The sequence below is a fragment of the Rhinatrema bivittatum genome, chromosome 2 (genome assembly GCF_901001135.1).
Source record: "Rhinatrema bivittatum chromosome 2, aRhiBiv1.1, whole genome shotgun sequence".
NCBI lineage: Eukaryota > Metazoa > Chordata > Amphibia > Gymnophiona > Rhinatrematidae > Rhinatrema > Rhinatrema bivittatum.
In genome coordinates this window covers 483,815,297-483,836,594 of record NC_042616.1, presented here as the reverse complement: position 1 = coordinate 483,836,594, position 21,298 = coordinate 483,815,297, and the positions used below count along the sequence as shown (strand labels likewise).

Genomic DNA, 21,298 nt, shown 5'->3' with positions numbered 1-21,298 from the left:
AGTTCCCAACTTCCTGAGCAGACACAGACACACTGCTGGGTTGTTTTTTTTTTTTTCTCATCTCTTATCATCCCCGTCAGAGACTTGCTTTCTGCTTTAATTTCTGCAGATAGGCAGCGCAAACAGGAAAAAGGGGATGGAAGGGGAGCTTTGGGGGGAGGGGTTGTACTTTCAGTATTGGCTCAGTTATCATTATCATCACCGTTGTGTCTGCTCCAGAACAAGTTTCTTTCCATGCTGGGATATGATGAACCTGAGGAATTACTACAGTGATGGGATAAGAATGCTGCCGCAGCTTCTTCAGTTTGCACTGAAAGAGGCAATACCCCATCTAATCAGAATTGTAATTTGCATGTTTTGGGGAGATGTTTTGTTTGTTTGTTTGTTTCTTTTACTGAGATTGACTTGGCACTGTCTTTAAGCATTTGCCTTGTGCATTTCCCTGTGACTCTGGACTAAATGGTACCGTCTTGCTAAAAAAAAGCACTGACCCAAGAGTGAAAACGAATCCGCTCATGTTGTGTTAAATACAAATTTAGACCAAGAACCAAATAATTCCCTTGCATTTTCTCATTCCCTTGATATCTGAGCTTTTCCACTACTTTTTCTGAGGGTAGTAGAGGAGGGGGAAATAGTTGATTTTCAATTGTGCTAGTTTTTCAAATTCCTAAAGCTGTTTCATGTCCACTGCTTGCAAATTTTGACTCTTGCCTGCCAACAGGATTTTTTTGTTGCTCTTGCTTCTCAGTTGAGGGGGTTTAAAGTACCCTGCTACTTTTGATTATGGCGTTCGTGAAAGCAGTAGGCTGAATGTTCACGTCTACACCCAGGACCTGCTGTGCTGACCTCCAGCTCTCCTGGTAGTTCAGCTGTGGGCCTCGGCTGAGCAGAGAGAGACCGGCACTCACATTTGAACCGTGCAAAAGCATGCGGTGGTTTTTACGATTTAGACCAGCTTCCAGTGGGAGCTGGATAAAGACCACCAAGGTTTTGCTTTCAGTCTAAGCCCGAGTTGAGCCCTAATGGAAGGATGAAGGGGGCTAATACATGAGACCTCTCTGGCACTCTGCTCCCCTGTTGCCAGCTCCCCTTCTTTTTCTTTCTTCACCTCCCATCTCACCCTCTCCTGAAGGAAAGTCCCTTATTTGAAAGATCCTTCTTCTCCTGGCTTGAAGGCGTTGGGCTTAAATCTCACACATTAATGATACGGTAGAGCAGAAGCCTGCGCAGGCTGATTGCTGATCCAGACATTTAAAAAAAATGTTTTGGGGGTTTCAGAAAGCATACAAATGGGCTATTGTCTTGCAGCTTTTGAAACGTACTGCCACAGACAGCTTATGTGACTTGATGTCTCTCTCAGTGTTTGATCAAATCATCTGCGTTTTCAGTTGCAGAGAATTAAATAGGAGGGATAGCATGGAAAACGATTTAAAGAAAATGGAGCAGTTGAATAATGTTGTGTGGCTGCGGCTATTATAACCGGGCTCCCTTCTCACTTTTATTATGCCGAGACAAGGAGTTTGTGGACCTTTCCACGATTCTACAGCTACCAAGTCATCTAACCTGATATTTCTCTTTAATTCTGGTCCAGCCATCCCTGGGCTGGGTTGTCAAAGGGTTTTCCCATAGGCACAGAGCGAGTATGGATCTCAGACAAAGCAGGCGAGTGCAGGTGTCAGCACTGCCTCGTGTTGCACTGTTAGGGGTCTGGGGGAAACATGGATCAGCGGTGCTACAGGAAATAATGTCCCCAGGGAGGGAAGGACGCCGTTATGGAACGGTGCAGATGTTCTATCGCCCCTTATAGGTTGAAGCCCTGAGCACCTGCTCAGCTGGGTCCACCCATTACTAATGCCCTGGGCCTTTTACAGACTTGCCCACCCAATATGCTGGTGTGCACGGATATGTTATGTTCACACACAAGTTTACCTGGACTGGACAGAGGCATTCCTGGAGGTGGAGTTAGGAAGGGCTTTGAACTTGTGCTCATACTTTGAAAATTCCAATGTATGCATGTACATTTTCCTGAAAATTTTGTATGCACTAAATAGCAGGTGTAAGCATGTGCAGGTAAATTTGGTGGCTTAATTTTGTAAGCAGACTTAGGCGTATAAGTCCACTTTGAGAAATGGCATAACTTATGTATGGATTTGCCATGTAATTTAGGCGCGATATTACAAAACGCATCTCCTTAATGCATTTGCTGTGTTTTTTCACAACACATCTTTAAGACTTAATTTACAAAATTGCGTAGACCCTTCTGTACATCGGCAACAGACTCAGTCAGTTCTTGGGCACCAAACACTTTTACTTGTCCTTGGAAGAATTGTGATGATCGACCAGGAAATGCAATCAAATTATTGGTTGTGTCACTTTAATTTTTTAATTTCTACTTTGTAGCCTGCCTTTCCAGAATGCTCAGCATGGATCGCAATAAAATACAACTATTTATTTATTTATTTTGACATTTTATATACCGTCGTCCCATGTAAAGATCACAGCGGTATACAAGAATAACATTCATAGCTATAAATCAGCAGACAGTGATGGGTTACAGAGGTAATATTGATAAACAGGCATTAACATCTATCAAATGAAATGTTTTAGTGCATATTAACTAATGATCTAGGACATAAGACATTAAGTACAGAAAATAAATTAAAATAACAAATTTCACATATTAGCCAGTATGTTAAGCTTTTTACAATCTCTCATTAAGTTTGTTCCTCATGCATCATATGGTATCTCTTGTACTTGTTATTGTAAATCTCTACATTGTGATGTCTTTTACGATAGGTTGTATGCATTTTTGAAAATCCATGTTCTAAGGTCGCATTTAAATCTCTTTCTAACTTGCCTACTTGATAGTCCTATGACCTACAACAGTATCTAGATGGTGAAAGTGACACTGGAGCTCTTAATTTCATGTAGAGATGGTTCAGGATCGGGGGAGAGGGAGGGTCGTGTTACTGATGGCTTCTCCAGTGTGTATTTCTTACCCTGTGATTTCACTGGGTGGTTTGAAGGACCGCCCTTCCATCAAATTGCCTTTGTGTGATATTACAATAAACTAGTGTTACAAGAAATTCCACCCAGACGTAAAGGAGCCACGTGTATGCGTAGATCAGGAAAATATACCCCTGTGAGGTCCCTCATGTCCGCCTTGACATGTTTTGAAAATTTGGTATAGACAGAACACCAAACACACAAGTTCTTCAGGGGATACACACACACACACACAGCAATCTCATAAACATTCATTTCCTTTAGAAAGGAGGCTAAAAATGGGAAAACATTTTGTATATTTGCTTTCGTCCAGGATATACAGTATGGTGCATTACAGGAGTTAAATGTGCTACTCATGGGTCCTGTTCATAATGGATTCTAACAATGCATTTTTTTTTTCAAGTAGATGTAAAATTAGAAAACTCCCATGGCCCTATGCACAGGATCTGAGCAATGAGCTGAATATGATCTCTGCTTGGCCTTTTGGCTGAGACTGAGCACTTGTGCTACATGGGAGGATAACACTCTGTCACCCTTTCCCATCGGGGACCTGATGACGGAGCTGTAGCCTTGTGGTTAGAGCAGCGGGCTGCGAAACAGGAAAGCCACAGTTCTATTCCCACTGATGCTCTTTGTGACATTGGGCAAGTCATTTCTCTCTCCGTTGCAAATGTAGGGCCCAACGTAATGATGTGTGCTGGGCTGTATGCACATTCTAGTGAGCAGTTGTGCGTACATGTTTCTGCACACAACTTCACTCCCATTTTAACAAGGAGTTTGCATACAAAAAATGTGTACAAATTAGTGCTTCTCCGTGCAAATCCCATGTTAATGACAGCCTTAGCTTTATCCCTTTACGCCCAATGTAGAGAGGTGCATAGCCTTAACCCATGTGCCTGTGACCAATGTTAGTCTATGGGGCTGAACCTGGAATTCATGATGGGGGGGTCCTGTACTTGGGATTCATGCACAGAAAACCCAATTTGGGCACAAATCCATGTTTTCTGCGCATAAACTGTGATTTATATACAGAAAACAGGATTTTGTGCACAGAAATTATACTTTGTCCACAATTAGAACTTTTTGCACATAAACCATGTGTTTTTGTGCAGAAAACATGGTTTATGCACATAAATATTATTTTTTATGCATACTGAGCCTTTGTGCGCACTTTTCGGGTTAGCAAGGTTTTTTTATTTTTAAGTCCCGATGCATTAGCATATTTTTCTTACTGCATTGGGAGTTAAGTCTTGGAATTAGAGGCTGAGCCACAGGTCAGTCAGAGCCTATTCACTCACAGAAGCCTGGTAACAAATGAACACTTAATAGTTGGGAATCACTGGCCAAATGCTTTTCAATTTCTTTAGCCTGCCCCTCCATGAGAGAGAGAGGGCCAAAAAATAGTTCCTACTGCAAGCCCTTTTGCATAACTTTTCTCTGGTGAATAATTTTAAGCAGCCCTCTCAAAAAGCACACAGGTATAAAAAAAATACAGGCACACTTTATACTTTGCCCCAGATATTTTGAAAAAGCAAAGAATGAGAGACTTATCCAGAGGTCAGTCATCCACAGCAGCCTGCATGGACTGGGAGAGACCATAGGGTGATAGTGTCTGATGGTCTGAAGGCGGCAAAACAATCAGGCCGATGCAGTATCAGCACGTGTAAAATGGGCGCTCATCTTTCCTAACATGCACCGAACCACCTCTCCCAGGCATTCAATTTAGTATTTAAATGGGCTGCTGCGATTAAAGGAGGCGCATGGGAAAATTGTACATCCCTAGCGCCTCCTTGGCAATGGGGGCCTAGGCAATGTGGCTATCGGTGCGGGTTAGGAAAGTGGACGCTCATTTTTACGAGCGTCCATTTTCCTAACTGCACAGCCATGGGTTAGGAAAATGGGCACTCGTTAATTGAGCATCCACTTTCCTGACCTGACCGCTGGTGACATTTTTTAAAAATATTTTTTCTCCTTACTCCTTTTTTTTTTCGGTTCCTCCAACTTAATATCGTCACAATATTAAGTCGGAGGAACTATAGAAAAGCATTTTTTTGTAGGGATGTGCACTGATTTATTTTTTCATGTTGTTTTCGTTTCATGTTTTTTTGTGCTTAATTTTATTTTTTAAATGGTTCGGGGGTGTTTTTTTCATGTTTCCATAATTTCGGACTTAGTGCACACTGAGTCCCATTAGAGCGCACTAACTCAAAATACTAATTATATAAAATTTTGTCTTTTTTTTTTTTTTTTTGTTTCGGGGCACTCCCAAAAGAAGACGAAATAGACAATTTCATTGCCATTGTCTATTTTCATCTAAAACAAATGCACATCTCTAGTATTTTCTGTTTTTCTGTTAACTTTAGGGGCTCCTCAAGAATTAACGCTTGCTCCGGGGCAGGCATTAATTTTTGAGAGTAAAAATTTGCACATCAGGCGAACATTTTTTTTTTGTATAGGTTGTTAATAACTATTAGCTCAGGATGTTCTTTAGACGGTTCTCCTCTTACCACTTCCCCAACTGGGACAAGCGCCGCTCCACTCCTAGGGTCTGTCTCCGCTCTCGCTACCGCTCCTGCTTGGGAAGACTCGCCAGGCACCATTGTTTATCCGGGACCTTCCAACTAGAAAGCTGCTCCCTCAGCGTTGCTCAGGATACTCTCTGGTATCTCATCACTCGGCGTCAGCACAGGGAGTTGATAGGGTCCTGGCGCAGCCGGAGTTCTCAGATCTGGGGGGCTTAAAGATTTCTCCCCAGATAGATTCACCGCTCCCACCGGCTTTCCATCAGCGGGGCCTACTCCCCCAACGGGATAAATTGCGGTCAGTTCGGGGATCGTTTTCTGGCTGGGCAGTGTTAAGGGCATCGAGGGATATACCCCAACTCTGCCTTTCCTTTTGGGAGGCATACTAGACGGAATATTCTAAAAAAACGAAGAGAAAAGAAACAGCCAGCTCCTCTCTGCCGCTACACGCCTGCCGCCATCTTAACTCCGCCCCCCCCCCCCCCCCCGAATGCCTACATTCTGTCTCGATCATTTTATTATTAAAATCAATGAGCACATTCTTCTCTTTTTTTCCCAATGAGAGCATGAACTGTATATCGTTTGCATAGCAATATCCTCATATCCCTAGAGATACTGATAAAACTCCCAATGGCTGTAAGAAAGCATTAAACTATAAAGGCGACAGTGGGGAACCTTACAGAACCCCCACAATTCAATTTCTTCACACGAGATAACTTCCCACTTGAGACCGTATCTCACAAAGGATAGAGACTGGATGGAAGTGGTCCAGAGAGAGGCGACCAAAGTATGAGGTCTCCACTGAAAAGCTTATGAGATGAGAGTGAAGAACCTAAATATGTATACACTGGAGGAGAGGAGAGACGGGGACGATATGATACAGACTCTTAAATACATTAAAGATATTAATGACGCACAAAAATCAAGCCTTTTCCAATGGACAAAAGTCTGTAGAATTAGGGGTTATGATGTCAGTGCTTCAAGGGGATAGACTCAGGAGCAACATCAGGAAATACTTAGTCACGGTGGATGTATGGACTGCACCCATGGAAGAGGCGGCGACGACAAGAATGGCAATGGGATAAACAGAGAGAGCCCCTAGTGGCTGGAGGATGGAAATGAAGAAATGGTGTTACCTGTGTTGACTTTAGGTGTTAAATTGCTGCATGGAGGAGCAGTTACTACCCTAAAAAACGTGCTGGGCAGACTGGATGGACCAGTTGGGTCACTTTCTGCCATTATTTCTATATTTTAGCTCATTAGTGAAGAGAATGTGGACTGAAGTTCAGTGCATATTTGTTTTTACTTCCAGTTTATTGCACCGATCCCTAGGATTGGAAGTCCTTTGAGGTAGGGAAGTACTTCCTGTGCCTGAATATAACTCGCCTTGAGCTAGGGTTGGGAAAGGTGGGTGATTAAATCCAAAATGTAAAGAAAAATCAGATTTAAGTGACCTTTGCCAAAGCAGAAAGATTAAACCTCCTCCTCCCAAAAGAAAAAAACAAAACAAACCACTGAAAAGGATTCCCCAAGTCGCACCAAGGTGGTCATATGTCAGGCTGGCACAGGGCCTGCCCGTGCTGTCCCTAATTAGCAGCAGCATGGTGCGCCAGCCTCAATATTTCCCCACCCAGCATTAATGAGGCTATAATCCGTGGAAAAGGAGCCCCAATGGGAGGAGGCATTTCCGCTGACAGGAGAGGTTGGAGGGGTTTCTTTTGTCCGAGAAGGGATGCAAAACGTTGTGTGGCTCATGAGCTGACCCGAGAAAGCCGTGCAGCGCGCGTAGGAAAGTGCCGCAAATGGCGATTTGTCTCCACTGTTTGTGAGCCCTTTACAATCTCTTTCAAAAGGGACAAGACAAGCCCGCAGGCTTGCAACCATGTGTGTGAGCCATCGGCTGAGGATACGGAACAGTTCTGGAAACTACTGATAAACAGAGGTGCAAATTGAAAGGGAGGTCAAGCAGGAGAAAGGGCAAAACCCGAACAGCCCCCCCACCCCAGTCAGCTGTAATTCTCCCAGCCCGGCCGCAGTGGAGCCTCCTCCTGTAGGAGGAGGAAGGTTTAATCTTTCTGCTTTGGCAATGGTTACCTTCAATCTTTCCCTCAAATGCCCCGTGCTTCGGAACCTCGGTAATTTAATTACGGTATATTTTAGTTTATATTTGTATTCCTCCTCTCGTGTGCGCAGGGTCATGGCTAAAAGGCAGAAGCAAGGACTTAAGGGGGGGTGTGAGAAAGGAGGGAAGGTTACAGGACAGACCCGTGCGTGAACCCTCGTGCTAGTCTTTCACTGCCCGGGACCTTCCCACTTTACTTTTCCTCCTTCAAAACCCTTTCCTCCTCGTGCAAAACCATTTTCTTCCTGCCCCTTTCATACTTCCGAGTACTCAAGCTAGTCGTCTGTTTCAGTAATTTCTCATTTCTTCAAGCATCATATTAACAAAGGCAGGTTTTATTTTCCGGGTTTCTAACGTGATAATCCATTCTCAGTTTGGCCTCAGACATCATGGTGAGATGTTTGACTTTTTCTGGGAGATAAACACCTTTCTCTCACTGAGCATTTAAAGAAATCTTAGAGGATTATTTTCCAGAAGCTGTATCCTATTTTTATGCTTGTGCAAAAAAAAAAAAAAAAAAGGCTTTTAAAATAAAGTAATAAAGTCTGGAGCAGTGGTGAAGTGAATTGCAAATGACTGAGTTTCATTGACATACAAATTGCAACTGTCTGGATAATATTTTTTTTAGGATGCTGAAAAGTTTATTGTCGAATCACTCCCAGCTGGCTCTACAGTAACTTCTTTTCTCTCTTATCTATCACTCACATTTATAAAACAGCCCCTTCAGTAAGGGCTCTGGGCAAGATGGCTACACTGCAGCCACAGTAAAGGCTGGCCACCTAGGGAGAGGAAAATCTCGGGTTCCTACTCCTCCGTGGCTCGGCTCCTGGTCCCTTTAACCCCCAACCACACTCCCTCCTCCGCCGGCCCCTTCCCTGCCTGGCCTGCATCTGTGCTGAAGCAGCAGCTCTGTTGTTTTGGAAGCCCGACAGGACTGCCCCGGGTCAGAACTCTGACTGATGGACAACGAGTAGGAAACCATTAGCCAGGAGAACCAAGAGAGGGGGGGGGGGGGGACGACAGCAAGCTGAGCAGAAAGCACAAATTACAGAGCAAAGAGGAAAGTACGGAAAGGAGTAGAAAAATAGAAACTGTGATAAAAGTTAAAAAAAAAAATTAGAACATTTTGAGGGGAGAAATTGTATTTTTCCCTTCTTTCTGAAAATTTTCTACTGCCACCTAAATAATGTACCTGTGTATCTGCCATAAGTAAGAAGCAGCTGTATATAGTGTGTTTCGTATCTGTGTGTCTGGATAGATAGATATTCGAGAGACAGAGAGATGTTCTGTAGATAGGATACAACTGGAGTGTTGGACCTGAAACTTGCTTGAAGACAAGTGTGTAAGGATTACATGAAACCCTGTAAAGTTTGGGTTGTTTTTTTTATCATATCTTACCCAAATCAATTAAAGAGAAATTAGAGGCAGTGGGTTATTTTGTTAATTGGCTTAAATGATGAGGGTTGTGTGCTGATGTTCAGTTTGCAAGATGTATGATTGGATGGACGTGAGGGTTGTCTTGTGCTATTAGCTGTTTAGACAGCTAATTTTGGTTTTGTATGCAAAAAATAGTAATATGATATGGATTGTATATTAGCAAATGTAAGATTTTTACTCTACTTGTCATGGTTAATGGTTATTTCAACTTGTTCATTGTATATGGCAGTATTGACAATAAAGTTTTTTTTAAAGAACTGTTACAAAAAAGTGAATTCTCTTTAGCAGTGGAAAAAAGTAAAGAGTGGAGTGCCTCAAGGATCTGTACTAAGACCCGTATTTTTCAATATATTTATAAATGATCTGGAAAGGAATACGACGAGTGAGGTTATCAAATTTGCGGATGATAAAAAATTGTTCAGAGTAGTTAAATCACAAGCAGATTGTGATATATTGCAGGAGGCCTTGTGCGACTGGAAAATTGGTTATCCAAATGGCAGATGAAATTTAATGTGGACAAGTGCAAGGTGTTGCATATAAGGATAAACTACCCATGCTGTAGTTACACGATGTTAGGTTCCATATTAGGTGCCACAACCCAAAAAAGAGATCTAGGCATCATAGTGGATAATACATTGAAATCGTCAGCTCAGTGTGCTGCGGCAGTCAAAAAAGCAAACAGAATGTTAGGAATTATTAGGAAGGGAATGGTGAATAAAATGGAAAATGTCATAATGCCTCTATATCGCTCCATGGTGAGACCACACCTTGAATACTGTGTACAATTCTGGTTGCCGCATCTCAAAAAAGATATAGTTGGGATGGAGAAGGTACGGAAAAGGGCAGCCAAAAGGATAAAGGGGATGAAACAGCTCCCCTATGAGGAAAGACTAAAGAGGTTGGCTGAAGGGGGATATGATAGAGGTCTTTAGAATCATGAGAGGTCTAGAATGGGTAAATGTGAATCTGTTATTTACTCTTTCGGATAATAGAAGGACTAGGGGGCACTCCATGAAGTTAGCATGTGGCACATTTAAAACTAATAGGAGAAAGTTCTTTTTTGCTCAATGCACAATTAATCTCTGGAATTTGTTGCCAGAGGATGTGGTTAGTGCAGTTAGTGTACCTAGGTTTAAAAAAGATTTGATAAGTTCTTGGAGGAGAAGTCCATTACCTGTTATTAATTAAGTTGACTTAGAAAATAGCCACTACTACTACTACCAACGGAAACATGGAATAGACTTAAACCCTTGGTCTGACCCAGTATGACAATTTCCTATGTTCTTAATGGGCTTACTTTCCTTGCTGAACGCTGAAAAACTATATCAGAATATCTCTAGCCCTGTTTGCTGCACATGATTTTTTATTTTATTTTAAATAATTAAGACATTTCTGCAGGTTCAAGGGTGCCAAAATACATGCTGTTGATTAGTTATTTATGTGGGTGTTTGTTTCTCTATTAAAGTCATTCTGTTCATAGAGCACATTTCCAGGTGTGTTATTTGGCAGTCTCAAGCATAACTGTAGGTCAATAGCCTTGGTTGTTGTTGTTGGGATTTTTTTTTAATCTTTTTGATTAAATAATTGTCATTTTAAAAAAAATCTTTAAAACCTGGATTGATGAACAGTGTTTTTGGTAATAAAATATAACTATGCCTGGCACTGTGCAGCCTTCAGGTCACTGCAAGATTGTGAACCAAGACATCCTTGTAATCCCATCCTGGTCATATACTAAGGAATCTGGAGCAAACCAGTGAACCTCTCTTTCTCACTCCCCCCATCTGTCCTTTTCCTATTCTCTCTTGTTTTGTTTTGTTTTTTGTTAACGCTTTGCTTTGTATCTCTGAATTGCTGCAGTTCGCCCTGGCCTGTAATAGAGGTACAGTTTATATGACAGGCAGTATATAAAGCAAAATTCCTTTCCCATCCGTAAGGGCGGTTCCTGTTTAAGAATGAAAGCCTGTCCCGAAGTGGTGAATGCAAGCATGCACATATGGGTCAGCACAGACTCCGCTGGAAACTGAAGTGTAATGAGGCAGGGAGGGAATTCTCATCTTGCTCTCTTTCCTGCACACTCTCTGAAAAGCCTTATTTGCTCTATAGAACTGACGGACCCAAATTTGGGCCTTAAACAACTTCTGGCAGAAAGATAGCCGACTGGCAAACAAAAATAATTGCATCCTATCTTATTTTTTTTTATTATTATTTTATGTACACAACACGTTCATAAATCAATCAAGAAATGATCTTGAAATGGAAATGGTAGAAATCAGGCATATTCCCAAAAAAAAAAAAGTAGAGAAACAGCATAATCTGATGAGTATCTCATCAAGCCCTCACAAACATGGGGAAAATCCAAGTCATTTAAACATGAAAAAGGAAAATAAGGGGGGAAAAAAGCAAACCAGAAGTAACCCAGTTGAAAATGAATGCAGTGCGAATGTTTAAATGCTAATACAAGCACAACAACCATTGGAGATATTACATTTAATTAGCCAGAAATAGTCCCAGCAGAATGGAAGTGGCTGCAAATCAAATTTATCCTTAAAAAAAAAAAAGATTTAACTGTTGAGGATCAAAACAGATTTGCTATGATAGGAAATAAATGCATAAGGAAATTTTAAGAAACTTGTGGAGCTCAACTTGGCCCCGTTTCACTCTTTATCAAGGAAATCCTTTCACTTCCTCTGGTGGCCTCAGCCACGTCAGGAAACCCGTGTACAATTAAATTACAAAATGAAGTATTACCGCTGCAGAAGAGAGGAGCCTTATAGCCTAGCTCCAAGGTAAAATTCACAACTGGAGCTTATCTTCTCGGCCCAGTCCTTCACAGATTTCTTTAGTAGCTGTGATATATTTAGGCTTTCAAAAGAGAGTTGAGAGTCACTTGCTATCTTTTAAAGAAATGCATCTCAGGAGCCCTACATCTCGGTAAAACCAAACCAACTTCCTGGACACTGATTTTTATACCAGCCCAGGCCTGAATCGTCTAACACGCCATTCCTTTGCCAATCCCTGGAGTTACTGTCATGACATCACCAGTGTCTGGAATTGAGTGGGAAAAGCCCACTGGCCAGGCTCCTGCCATGATAGCCAATCACAAAAATGGTAGCAGAGAAGAGACTGGAAACTGCAGGCTGCTCAGCCTTACCTTCATGGTAGGGAAATTAATGGAGGCTCTGCCGAAGAAAAGGATAGTGAACTATATACAATCCAGTGGGCTGCAGGATCTGAGACATGGTTTCACCAGAGGAAGGTTGTGTCAAATCAATCTGATTTTTTTTTTTTTTACTAGTTGACTAGAGAATTAATCGAAGGGCAGGCACTTGACGTAGTTAACTTGGATTTCATGAATAAACTGAGCAGCATGGGAGTGGCTCCAAAGATGATGGAATGGATTAGAAATTGATTAACTGACTGACAAAAGTGAATAATGGTAAATGGAACTCACTTTGAGGAGAGAAGGATGATTATTGGAAAGCCTCAAGGATCTTTTGGGGCAATATTTTGGGGAAATAGACGGCAAGTTTATCTTTTTGCAGATGACACTGGCATCTCTTGAAAGAGCAGAGGGGATGAAAAGTGGTTGAAAGTTTAGCAGCTATGATTCTATGCGAAGAAGTGCGGAGCCGCGTACTTGGGGTGCGGAATCCAAGGAGTCTGTATGTGATGGGAGGCGACAAGGGACTGATGTGCATGGACTGGAAGAGAGATCTCAGGGTGACGTTACAAGATGACCTGAAGGTTCCAAAGCGTTAATAAGACCAGGGAAATCCTGGGCTGCAGAGACAGTGATATTGCCCTGTACAGGTCCCTTAGTGAGGCCTCACCTGGAGTACTGTGTTCAGTTCTGGAGGCCGTATCGCAAAAAGAATCGAAAGAGGTTACAAGCCATCCATGGAGAGAAAACTAAAACGGTGTGGGATCTGCACTGCAAACCATATGAGATGAGACCGAAGAGCCTAAATATATAAATATGTATCCTGGAGGAGAGGAGAGATGGGGGGGGGGCTTCAATACAGATTTTTAAATACCCGAAAAGTATTAATGCACAGGAGTCAAACCTTTTCTGATGGAAAGGAAGCTAAAGGCCTAGGGTCATGGTATAAAGCTCCAAAGGGGTAGACTCAGGAACCAATGCCAAGAAAAACTTTTAGACAGAAAGGGTGGCGGATGCCTGGAAATGCCTCCTGGAAGACACGGGAAGGACAAGAATAGCAGCAGAATCCAAAGGGCATGGGATCAACGCAAAGGATCCCTGGTGGCTGGAGGAAGGGAAAGAATAACCGAGGTAACAGGTGCTCTCTTTGGGGTTACATTTCCGCATGGAGTGGCGGTTACAACCCTAAAGAGGAGGCGGGGGGGGGGGGGACCTGCACGGGGCAGCTGTTACAGCCCTGAACACCTTGGTGGACAGACTTTTTTTCGTCTTTATTCCGCCATCATTTACCGTTACTCTGCTAAAAAGTATGCATGTTCCTGCATGCTTTTATAAACTATGTGCTGCCACCAGACCGTTTGTAAAATATTAGCGTAAATCTCTGCGAACCCGCTTGCCATGCAGAAGGGTGCACAATGGACAGTGTTGAATGCTGGGCTGGCGCTGTGGTACCAAACCTGCATGAAACCTGGTATCAGCAAACTGGTTGCAAAGAATGAAAGGGTTACCGGCTAAGCCACGTGCTACTCACTCCATACGGTAATTCTGTAATCTCTCAGAAAGGAAGCTGAGTGTTTAATTTCTCCTCTGCTTTATGTGTTTCTAATTTCTGTAAATAGGGGGCACTCCATGAAGTTAGCATGGGGCACATTTAAAACTAATCGGAGAAAGTTCTTTTTCACTCAACGCACAATTAAACTGGAATTTGTTGCCAGAGGATGTGGTTAGTGCAGATAGTGTATCTGGGTTTAAAAAAGGATTGGATAAGTTCTTGGAGGAGAAGTCCATTACCTGCTATTAAGTTCACTTAGAGAATAGCCACTGCCATTAGCAATGGTAACATGGAATAGACTTAGTTTTTGGGTACTTGCCAGGTTCTTATGGCCTGGATTGGCCACTGTTGGAAACAGGCTGCTGGGCTTGATGGACCCTTGGTCTGACCCAGTATGGCATTTTCTTATGTTTGTTTGATTTGTGCAGTGTGGTCTCAGATCCTGCAAGTACTTTTTGTTCTGCATATGGCCAGAAAATATCAGTGTGGAACTATCTGTAATGGTTTTATGTCTGTGTGTGTTGTGAAGGAAGGTTGTGAGGGAAATATGTGTGCTGTACCTTTTCTCTAGAAATGACTACTGTAGTTGTACTATACACTTCAGTGCTTCAAGTAGTGTAATTATTATTACATGTTACACTTTTATACATCATCTTAATATCTAAAAATCCAAAATAGTGTATGCTAAAGATAAAAACAATTACAATAACTGGGTCTTTCTAACAGGCGGTAGCAGAGGGTGCTCGGTGCAGGCATTTTTTTTTAAATGAATACAGGCTGCTGCCTGGGAGGGGAGAAGCTGGACAGAGCAGGAACTGGAGGCCTGTTCTCTGCAGGGCACTAACTAATAGAGATGGGACAATAACCCTTTATGTCATGACCAGGGACAATACAGAGCATGAAAACTGTCCATCCTTTTAACCCTGTAATTTTAATTACTGTTGGTAGAATTATTGCATTTATTCTCTTTTCTCTTCTTCTATTTCTTTGGAAACCCATGCACAAATTTTGGCATGACAATAAAGTTTTCTGAATCTAAATCTGAGAATGGCACCCGTAACTGAGAAAGATGAACATCAGTGGTGCCTCTCTCTTTCAACCTCCTACCCCCCCACGGGTGCGTTTCCCATGCCATGAGGGTGGCAGAAGAGACGACAGCAGGGAAAAGCGCGGCTCTCTTACTCCTGCAGCCAGTGGGAGGGAAGATCTGATTGAACCCTGCAGCCAGCTGTAGGAGGCAAGACACTGGGTAATTGCCCAGATGCCCCTCACGCACGCACTCACACATGCACACCCCTGCAAGAGCAGTTCTGCATCCGAGTACTGGCACCTACCTTTCTAGAAAGAAAAGCACCGAAAATAATCAATAAAAAAACACTCATTGATATACAGAATAAGCCTATCCCCTCCTCTCTCTCTAGAGACTCGATCTACCTGTCTTACAAAAACCAGACAATAAGCGACCTCCCTCCCAAAAATGCCACCCCACCAAGCCCATATCTGCCCTGCTAAAAACACCAAACAGCAAAATGCATCAGTAATATACTAAGCTATCATAATAACCCCAGCAAACACTAGGAAACCCTTCACGCCAAGGCCTTTGAAAAACTAATATCCCCAATTCAGCTTCAAATAATACTCTCCAGTCCCCCCTGCCAGTCACCTCCACAGGACCTCCCCAAAGAGATGCGACCCCCTTTGGATCACCTCAACCTGCCCCTGGTGTCAGAGCTCCTTATATCACATCGCAAGAGGGGGGACCTGGTGGAGAAAGTCTCCATCCTCCTGCAGCGCCAGCGGATGGTTGGGAAGCGGCTGTGCTCTCTCTCTCAGGGGTGGAGCTCTGCTCTACAGTCTGCCATAGATGGGCTTCGCGAAAGGGAGTGGAACCAGCAGCCAAGCCCAGGTCTAGAGAAGCAGCGGACGGAACAAGCATGCAGATGGTCGCAGCTGTGGGGAAGCTGCTGCAGGAAACCCTGAAGAACCGAAGAGCTATGATAATGTAAAGATCCGTACTCCAAAGCCACGAGGACTGATAACTTAAAACGTTATCTGCCTAAATGACAAATTGGGCATATTCAGCCAAGTTTCTATAGCTATAGCTTTAGCTGGATGGAAAAGGGGCATTCTGGGGAGGGGTTGAGTTATCCGGCCAACATCACCGAAAATGTTCTGTTTCGGAGAAAATGCATCCTTCCAGCGTGACCACTGCAGGTAATGCGAGAAGCGGCCGGGATCATATTGCACAGTGATCTCGGCATAGAGAGATGGTCTCCGTTCAGGGACCGGCTGGGTGGGAGGGAGGGCGTCTTAGTGAAGGTTGTGTTGTGTGGGGGGTGGGGTACTGGGGGGGGGGAGGTGACTTTTAGAAGTATTTTTAATGGGGAGGGCTGGAGGCCTGGGCCCAGTGGCGCTGATGTGGATGCATTAAGAAAACATTTCTAGGGCTTGGGGGTGATTTCTGGGTCAGCGGGGGGGTTTGCAAATTGTGCTGTGGAAGGGGGGGGCATTGGGCTAGGAGGCTCGCAACTTTTTTTTTTTTTTAAGTGTGCTTCTGGCTATTTACTGAATAGCTAGTTATCCAGTCACACAAGGCCCTGAAGCCGGATAACTTTAGGCTGGTATATTCAGTGGGACTTTTATCCCGCTGATTATATGGGATAACTTGTCCACTACCCGGCCTACTGGATAATGATCCCCGTAGTTGTGTTTTGAGAAGCTTAGAGCTGTACATGTGGTAAAGGACTTGCATGTATGTGGATAGTACATAGACTTTGGGGTGAATTTTCAAAGAGATCCACGTGTAAAATTAGCATATACATGCGGAAGTAGCCTGTACTCGCGTACATGCTATTTTATAAACATCATACGTATACCTGCATATTTTTGTTCGCATGAACATCCACATGCGTAAAAAAAGGGGCGGTCTAGAATTATTCCAGGGCGGGGCCAAGAGGTACGGGCGTACGTTGCTATTTTATAAGAGGCTTACGCGAGTACATTTGGTAACTTATCTGTGCAGTTTTATACCCAGCGCCATTGATATCAGATGTCTGTTGTCAATTACTGGTTGAGTGGGAGGTTTGAATGAGGGAGCTGAGGCTGAAGAACTAGGAGGGTCTTGATCTGGAGAAGGACTTGGGTGAACTGGTGAAAGAATCGAAAAACTGGTCATTTCAAGCACGCTAGTTTTAAAGCATACCAGCTTTTCCACGGAAATCATATTTTGAAGTAAGCAAGTTGTATTTTTTTAGTTCGTAAAATATATGTTCATTGTGGATATCCTGAAAACCTGGCCTGTCTGTGGCACTCGAGGACTGGAGTTCGCCATCCCTAGTCTAGGTGGTCTTCAAAAACAGAGGAAGGTTATTAAAACAAATCTTTTGGGGGGTGTTTCCATTAGAGTAAAAGAGAAAGGTTTACTAAATGTTTTTTCCAAAATGATTATAGAGTTGTAAGAGTGTCAAAATGGGTCCTACAGGAAGCAATAGGTGCTGTGCACTATGGCAGTGCTCTTGAGTAAGAGCCAATATATCTGAGTCATATGGTTCCCAGAGGTGAATGAAAGTGGTAAATGTACTCAAATGTTTGTAAGCAGGTCTTCCACCGAAGCGGAGGCTGTTATTGGATCATCAATTTGTGGTGACTCCTCCTGTGCCCTCCAAATATATATATTTTTTCAGACTCTAACAAATAATTTATTTTTTTTGGCAAATATCTCCTGAATATCTGCTTTTACAATATTTGGCAAAACCTGAATATTTTTCACGTTTTGCCCTCAAGAAGCTAAAACAAATTTGGATGAATGGAGCCCTGAAGATTTCAGCAGTAAGCACCTCATTACAGAAACCCCTTGCTGAAGAAAGCTGTCATGCAGAAATTACCTTTATTGGCATGGCTTTAAAGGAAATGGTTTAAAGATTGTGGGGGAAACTGACCCACGTGCAAAATATGCTTTACAGAAATTTTCATGCACCATTGTATCGTGATTCTTTACAAAAACATTATTGAGAGCCAGAACGCTGATCGGTTTAGAATTGTTTAAAATAACTGCTTTAATGTGCATATATATTTCACTAGTTCTTAGCAGTGTGAATTAGGTGGAAAGTAACTTTTGTTTCTTTAGCTTTGCTAATAAAATGTTTTTTTTCTAGTGGAGAAAAAAAAAATACAACTCGTTTAGGGGCACTAAGCAAAATGTTTCAGACCATTATTAAATGTATGCTCATATGCAGTTCTGCTGTAAGGTCTTGGTTAAAAACTGGTGTTTGTAAGACAAAAATGTGTGTATGTATTTTATTAGATTTAAATCCTGCCTCTAAGCAGAACACAGCAAAAAAAAAAAAAACGGAAGGGAAACCGTGACTTAAGAAATATGGTTATTTACCGGAGTCTAGTGAGAGGTTTGTTTCCTAGAGGGAGGCCCTTAGAATACCAAAAAAGTGTTTTAGCAAATGTAGGCCTGGATTAAAAATATCTGGGCAGTATGGCTGCGTTCTTTTGTCTTGTGGGAAAAATCCATAAAACAAAAGGCAGCAGTCAGGGCCACCAAAACGTTGACCAAAACTCATCCCCCTTCAATCCAACCCTCACAACTGGTGCAGTGGCTGCCCCCAGCCCCCAGCCCTCTTTTTCATCAATTAGAAAGGCAGGTATGGTCCCCCCCTCCCCCCCCAAATAACCTGGTGGGGTAGGACCCCCGCCCCACTACCACCACCACCTGCTTTACAAATGACATTGGGGACAGGGTCTGCACAAATCACCCGATAGGCAGCCCCTGCTTGTTAGATGCGCTTTGCAGTTGTCGTGTTTGCTTTGCCATTTACTTCTGGGGGTTTCGTTTCTTAAACGCAAAACGCAATAATTTGAAGCAGATCATTGCAGTAACTTCATCTGGGTGTGCCTGGCAGACCTACTTACCAGCATTTAGTAGGTGGGCGGTTGGGGACCCGATCATATGTACACGATCAGTGGTGGAGGAAAAAATTGTGCTTTCATGATCGTTACTATTAATAATGTTCGGATTGTGATCGGACTGTATAAGCGGCGAGGCTGAAGCGGGTACTCATTGCTTAGTCGGAAGTGGGGGGTGGGGGGGTGCTAGGGGCAGGCAGTTTCACCCCCCGTACAACCTTTAGCGATGCCATCCACAGGCTGGCCCGGACTTTGCTGAAGGACAAATTGTAGCTCCCAGAGGCCTCCTCACAAGGTGCTTTGCATTATCGGAACAAGCAGCTAATACGGTTACACAGGGCCAAGAGGGAGAAAAATAATACACCGACCTCTCTGCTAACCTCTCCCCCCACCCTCTCTCTTTCCCGTGTAGGATTTTCTTCAAGGAGATTGCACCAAAGCAAAGCAGAAGCTCGGTTGGAAGCCCAAAGTCACTTTCGAGGTAAGTGATCTGCTGAAGGGGGAGGGGGAGACATTTTCCGGGCCAACATTTGTAAAACAAAAATTTAAAAAGGGGAAAAGGGTGGAGAGACCTTTATAAAACAAAACACAAAAAAAAAAGCATAATTTGAGATTTTAAATGAAAGTTATTTTGCCTTCCTTGATATTTCTTTCCCGGGGCACTTTTGGGATCGTCATGTGGACAGAGTTCATAGTTTGCCACCAGTGCGAGATAATAAAAAAAAAAATAAAATAAAAAAATCGGAAGAACATGGGGGTGAAATATCAATCGTGGCATTAACAATCCTAAGCCAGGAAAACAGGTAAAGGAATGTTTCGCAAAAGGCAAACAAATACCAGGTCGTGATATTTCCTGCTCCTCGCTAACCAAGGCGCTCTTGGAAAGAAGTATTGGAAAAGAAAGCAGTCATTTAAGCAATTTTCCTCTGCTTTCTATTAAGTTCCTCCACCGATCACTCGGTGGGCTCTTGAAAGCCCCTCTCCGGGTCCTCCTGTCTGAAGCTTTGACACTTACAAGGAAAAAAAAAAATGTTGTGGTCGGCGATAGGAAACGTGGGCTCTCTCTCCCGCCCCTTGTACCTATTCTGTTTGGAGGCTGCAGCCGGAGTGGGAGCTGGGCTCTGCCTTCCCCCAGCTAACCCGAGTTGCCTTTTTTGCTTTCTCTTGCAGGAGCTGGTGAAGGAGATGGTGGAAGCCGACGTGCAGCTCATGCGGAGCAACCCGAACGCCTAGAGCCGGGGAGCGCCCTGGCTGGGCCACTCGCCTTCAGCTGCCGGGACCGGGCCTGCAGAGTTTAGGACGCTTCCGGGGCCTTGATTTAAGGGTGGGAAGGAGATTTTTTTTCTCTTTGCTGGTCGGTGCAGGGTTTCATACATTACATTGCTGCAAAGGTGTGAGGGATCTTGTCTGTTCAACTTTCTGAGCTTGAGTGCTGAACCTGAAGATAGGAGGGGGGGGAGGGGCACCTACTACTACTACTTTTCCTGTAATGTAGGAGAGCCCTCCTGAGACATGAAACCGTCCTTTTTGCATTAAGTCTCTTTGCCTGTTCTTATTAAAGAAAGCCTTCCTCTAAATCTGGATGTGACTCTTGAGTTATTTTGTGCTATGGGATGCACAGGCTGGGTAACCCAGTAAGATGACTGCAGGAAAAAAAAAAAGAGAGAGCAGTTTTGCCTGTGCACAACCTCTGAAGCTGATGAGTTCACCCCACTGGGGTTGTCCCTTTCAGCTAGAGCTTGGCGGACCTGCTTCAGCCTTCTGCACTGACCTTGTGTCCCCCTCCCCCCCCCCCCTTTTATTCGGTCTAACAAGGCCTCAGTCTATGCTGTTCTTCACCACAGAAGCCATTTTACCCTACAGCGGAAAAGGAAAAAAAAAACAACAAAAAAAGTCTTTCCCTCTCTCCCGCGCGGAGCCGATGAATGGGCAGAGGTTTGCTCCCTTTCTCGCAGGTACAATAAGCCCCTGTGTCTCGCAGCCCCCGGCCCCCGACGACAGCGCTGGCAGGAATCTGCAAAAAAAAAACCAAAAAAAAACCAGAGGGTGCAAGGTGAGCAAGCGCTGCCTCAACAGCGGCTGCTCGGGTCAGCCAGAGGTCGTGGGACTGCGGGCGGAAGGAGAGAGAGATCGGCGCACAGCTTCAACGAACAGACACCCCCCCCCCCCCCCGGGATGGCCACCACTTCACAGCAATAATGCAACAATAAAAAAAAAGAACTGCAGGTCACTACGTTGCACTGATCCCTTTTTATTTTAACCCCATCCTGATCTCTAACAGCTCGCGAGCGGTAGCCGAGGGGGGCACAAACGGGCCCGGGAGTCTGTGGATGCGCGGGTCGGAAGAGCCGAGGGCTGCCTGCGGCTGGGAGGGATTTCCCGATGGATGGCTCCGTCCGCGTGGTGTTGTGTGCGCGAACTGGCGGCCATCGCGCTTTGGGAAGAGTTCGCGGGGGCGAGAAGGCGCTGGGAAAGGAAAGTCTGGCGGGAGAGCGGCGGATCCCGGAGCTGGACCTGCGCTTGCACACAGGTGTACGGGGGGGGGGGGGGGTGCGCCCGAGCCGCTAAGATGCTGCTGCTGATGA

General features: G+C 43.9%; 1 protein-coding gene across 1 annotated transcript in view; it reads left to right on the top strand.

Annotated features, from left to right (window-relative positions):
- Nucleotides 1–20,290, top strand: part of LOC115083337 (GDP-mannose 4,6 dehydratase) — a 767,289-nt gene extending 746,999 nt beyond the window's left edge. The window contains exons 7-8 of the mRNA XM_029587139.1: nucleotides 19,126–19,194; nucleotides 19,884–20,290. Of these exons, the coding sequence (XP_029442999.1) occupies nucleotides 19,126–19,194; nucleotides 19,884–19,946 (132 nt within the window). The 3' untranslated portion in view covers nucleotides 19,947–20,290. The remainder of the gene's footprint in view (nucleotides 1–19,125; nucleotides 19,195–19,883) is intronic.
- The last annotated feature ends 1,008 nt before the right edge of the window (nucleotides 20,291–21,298 follow it).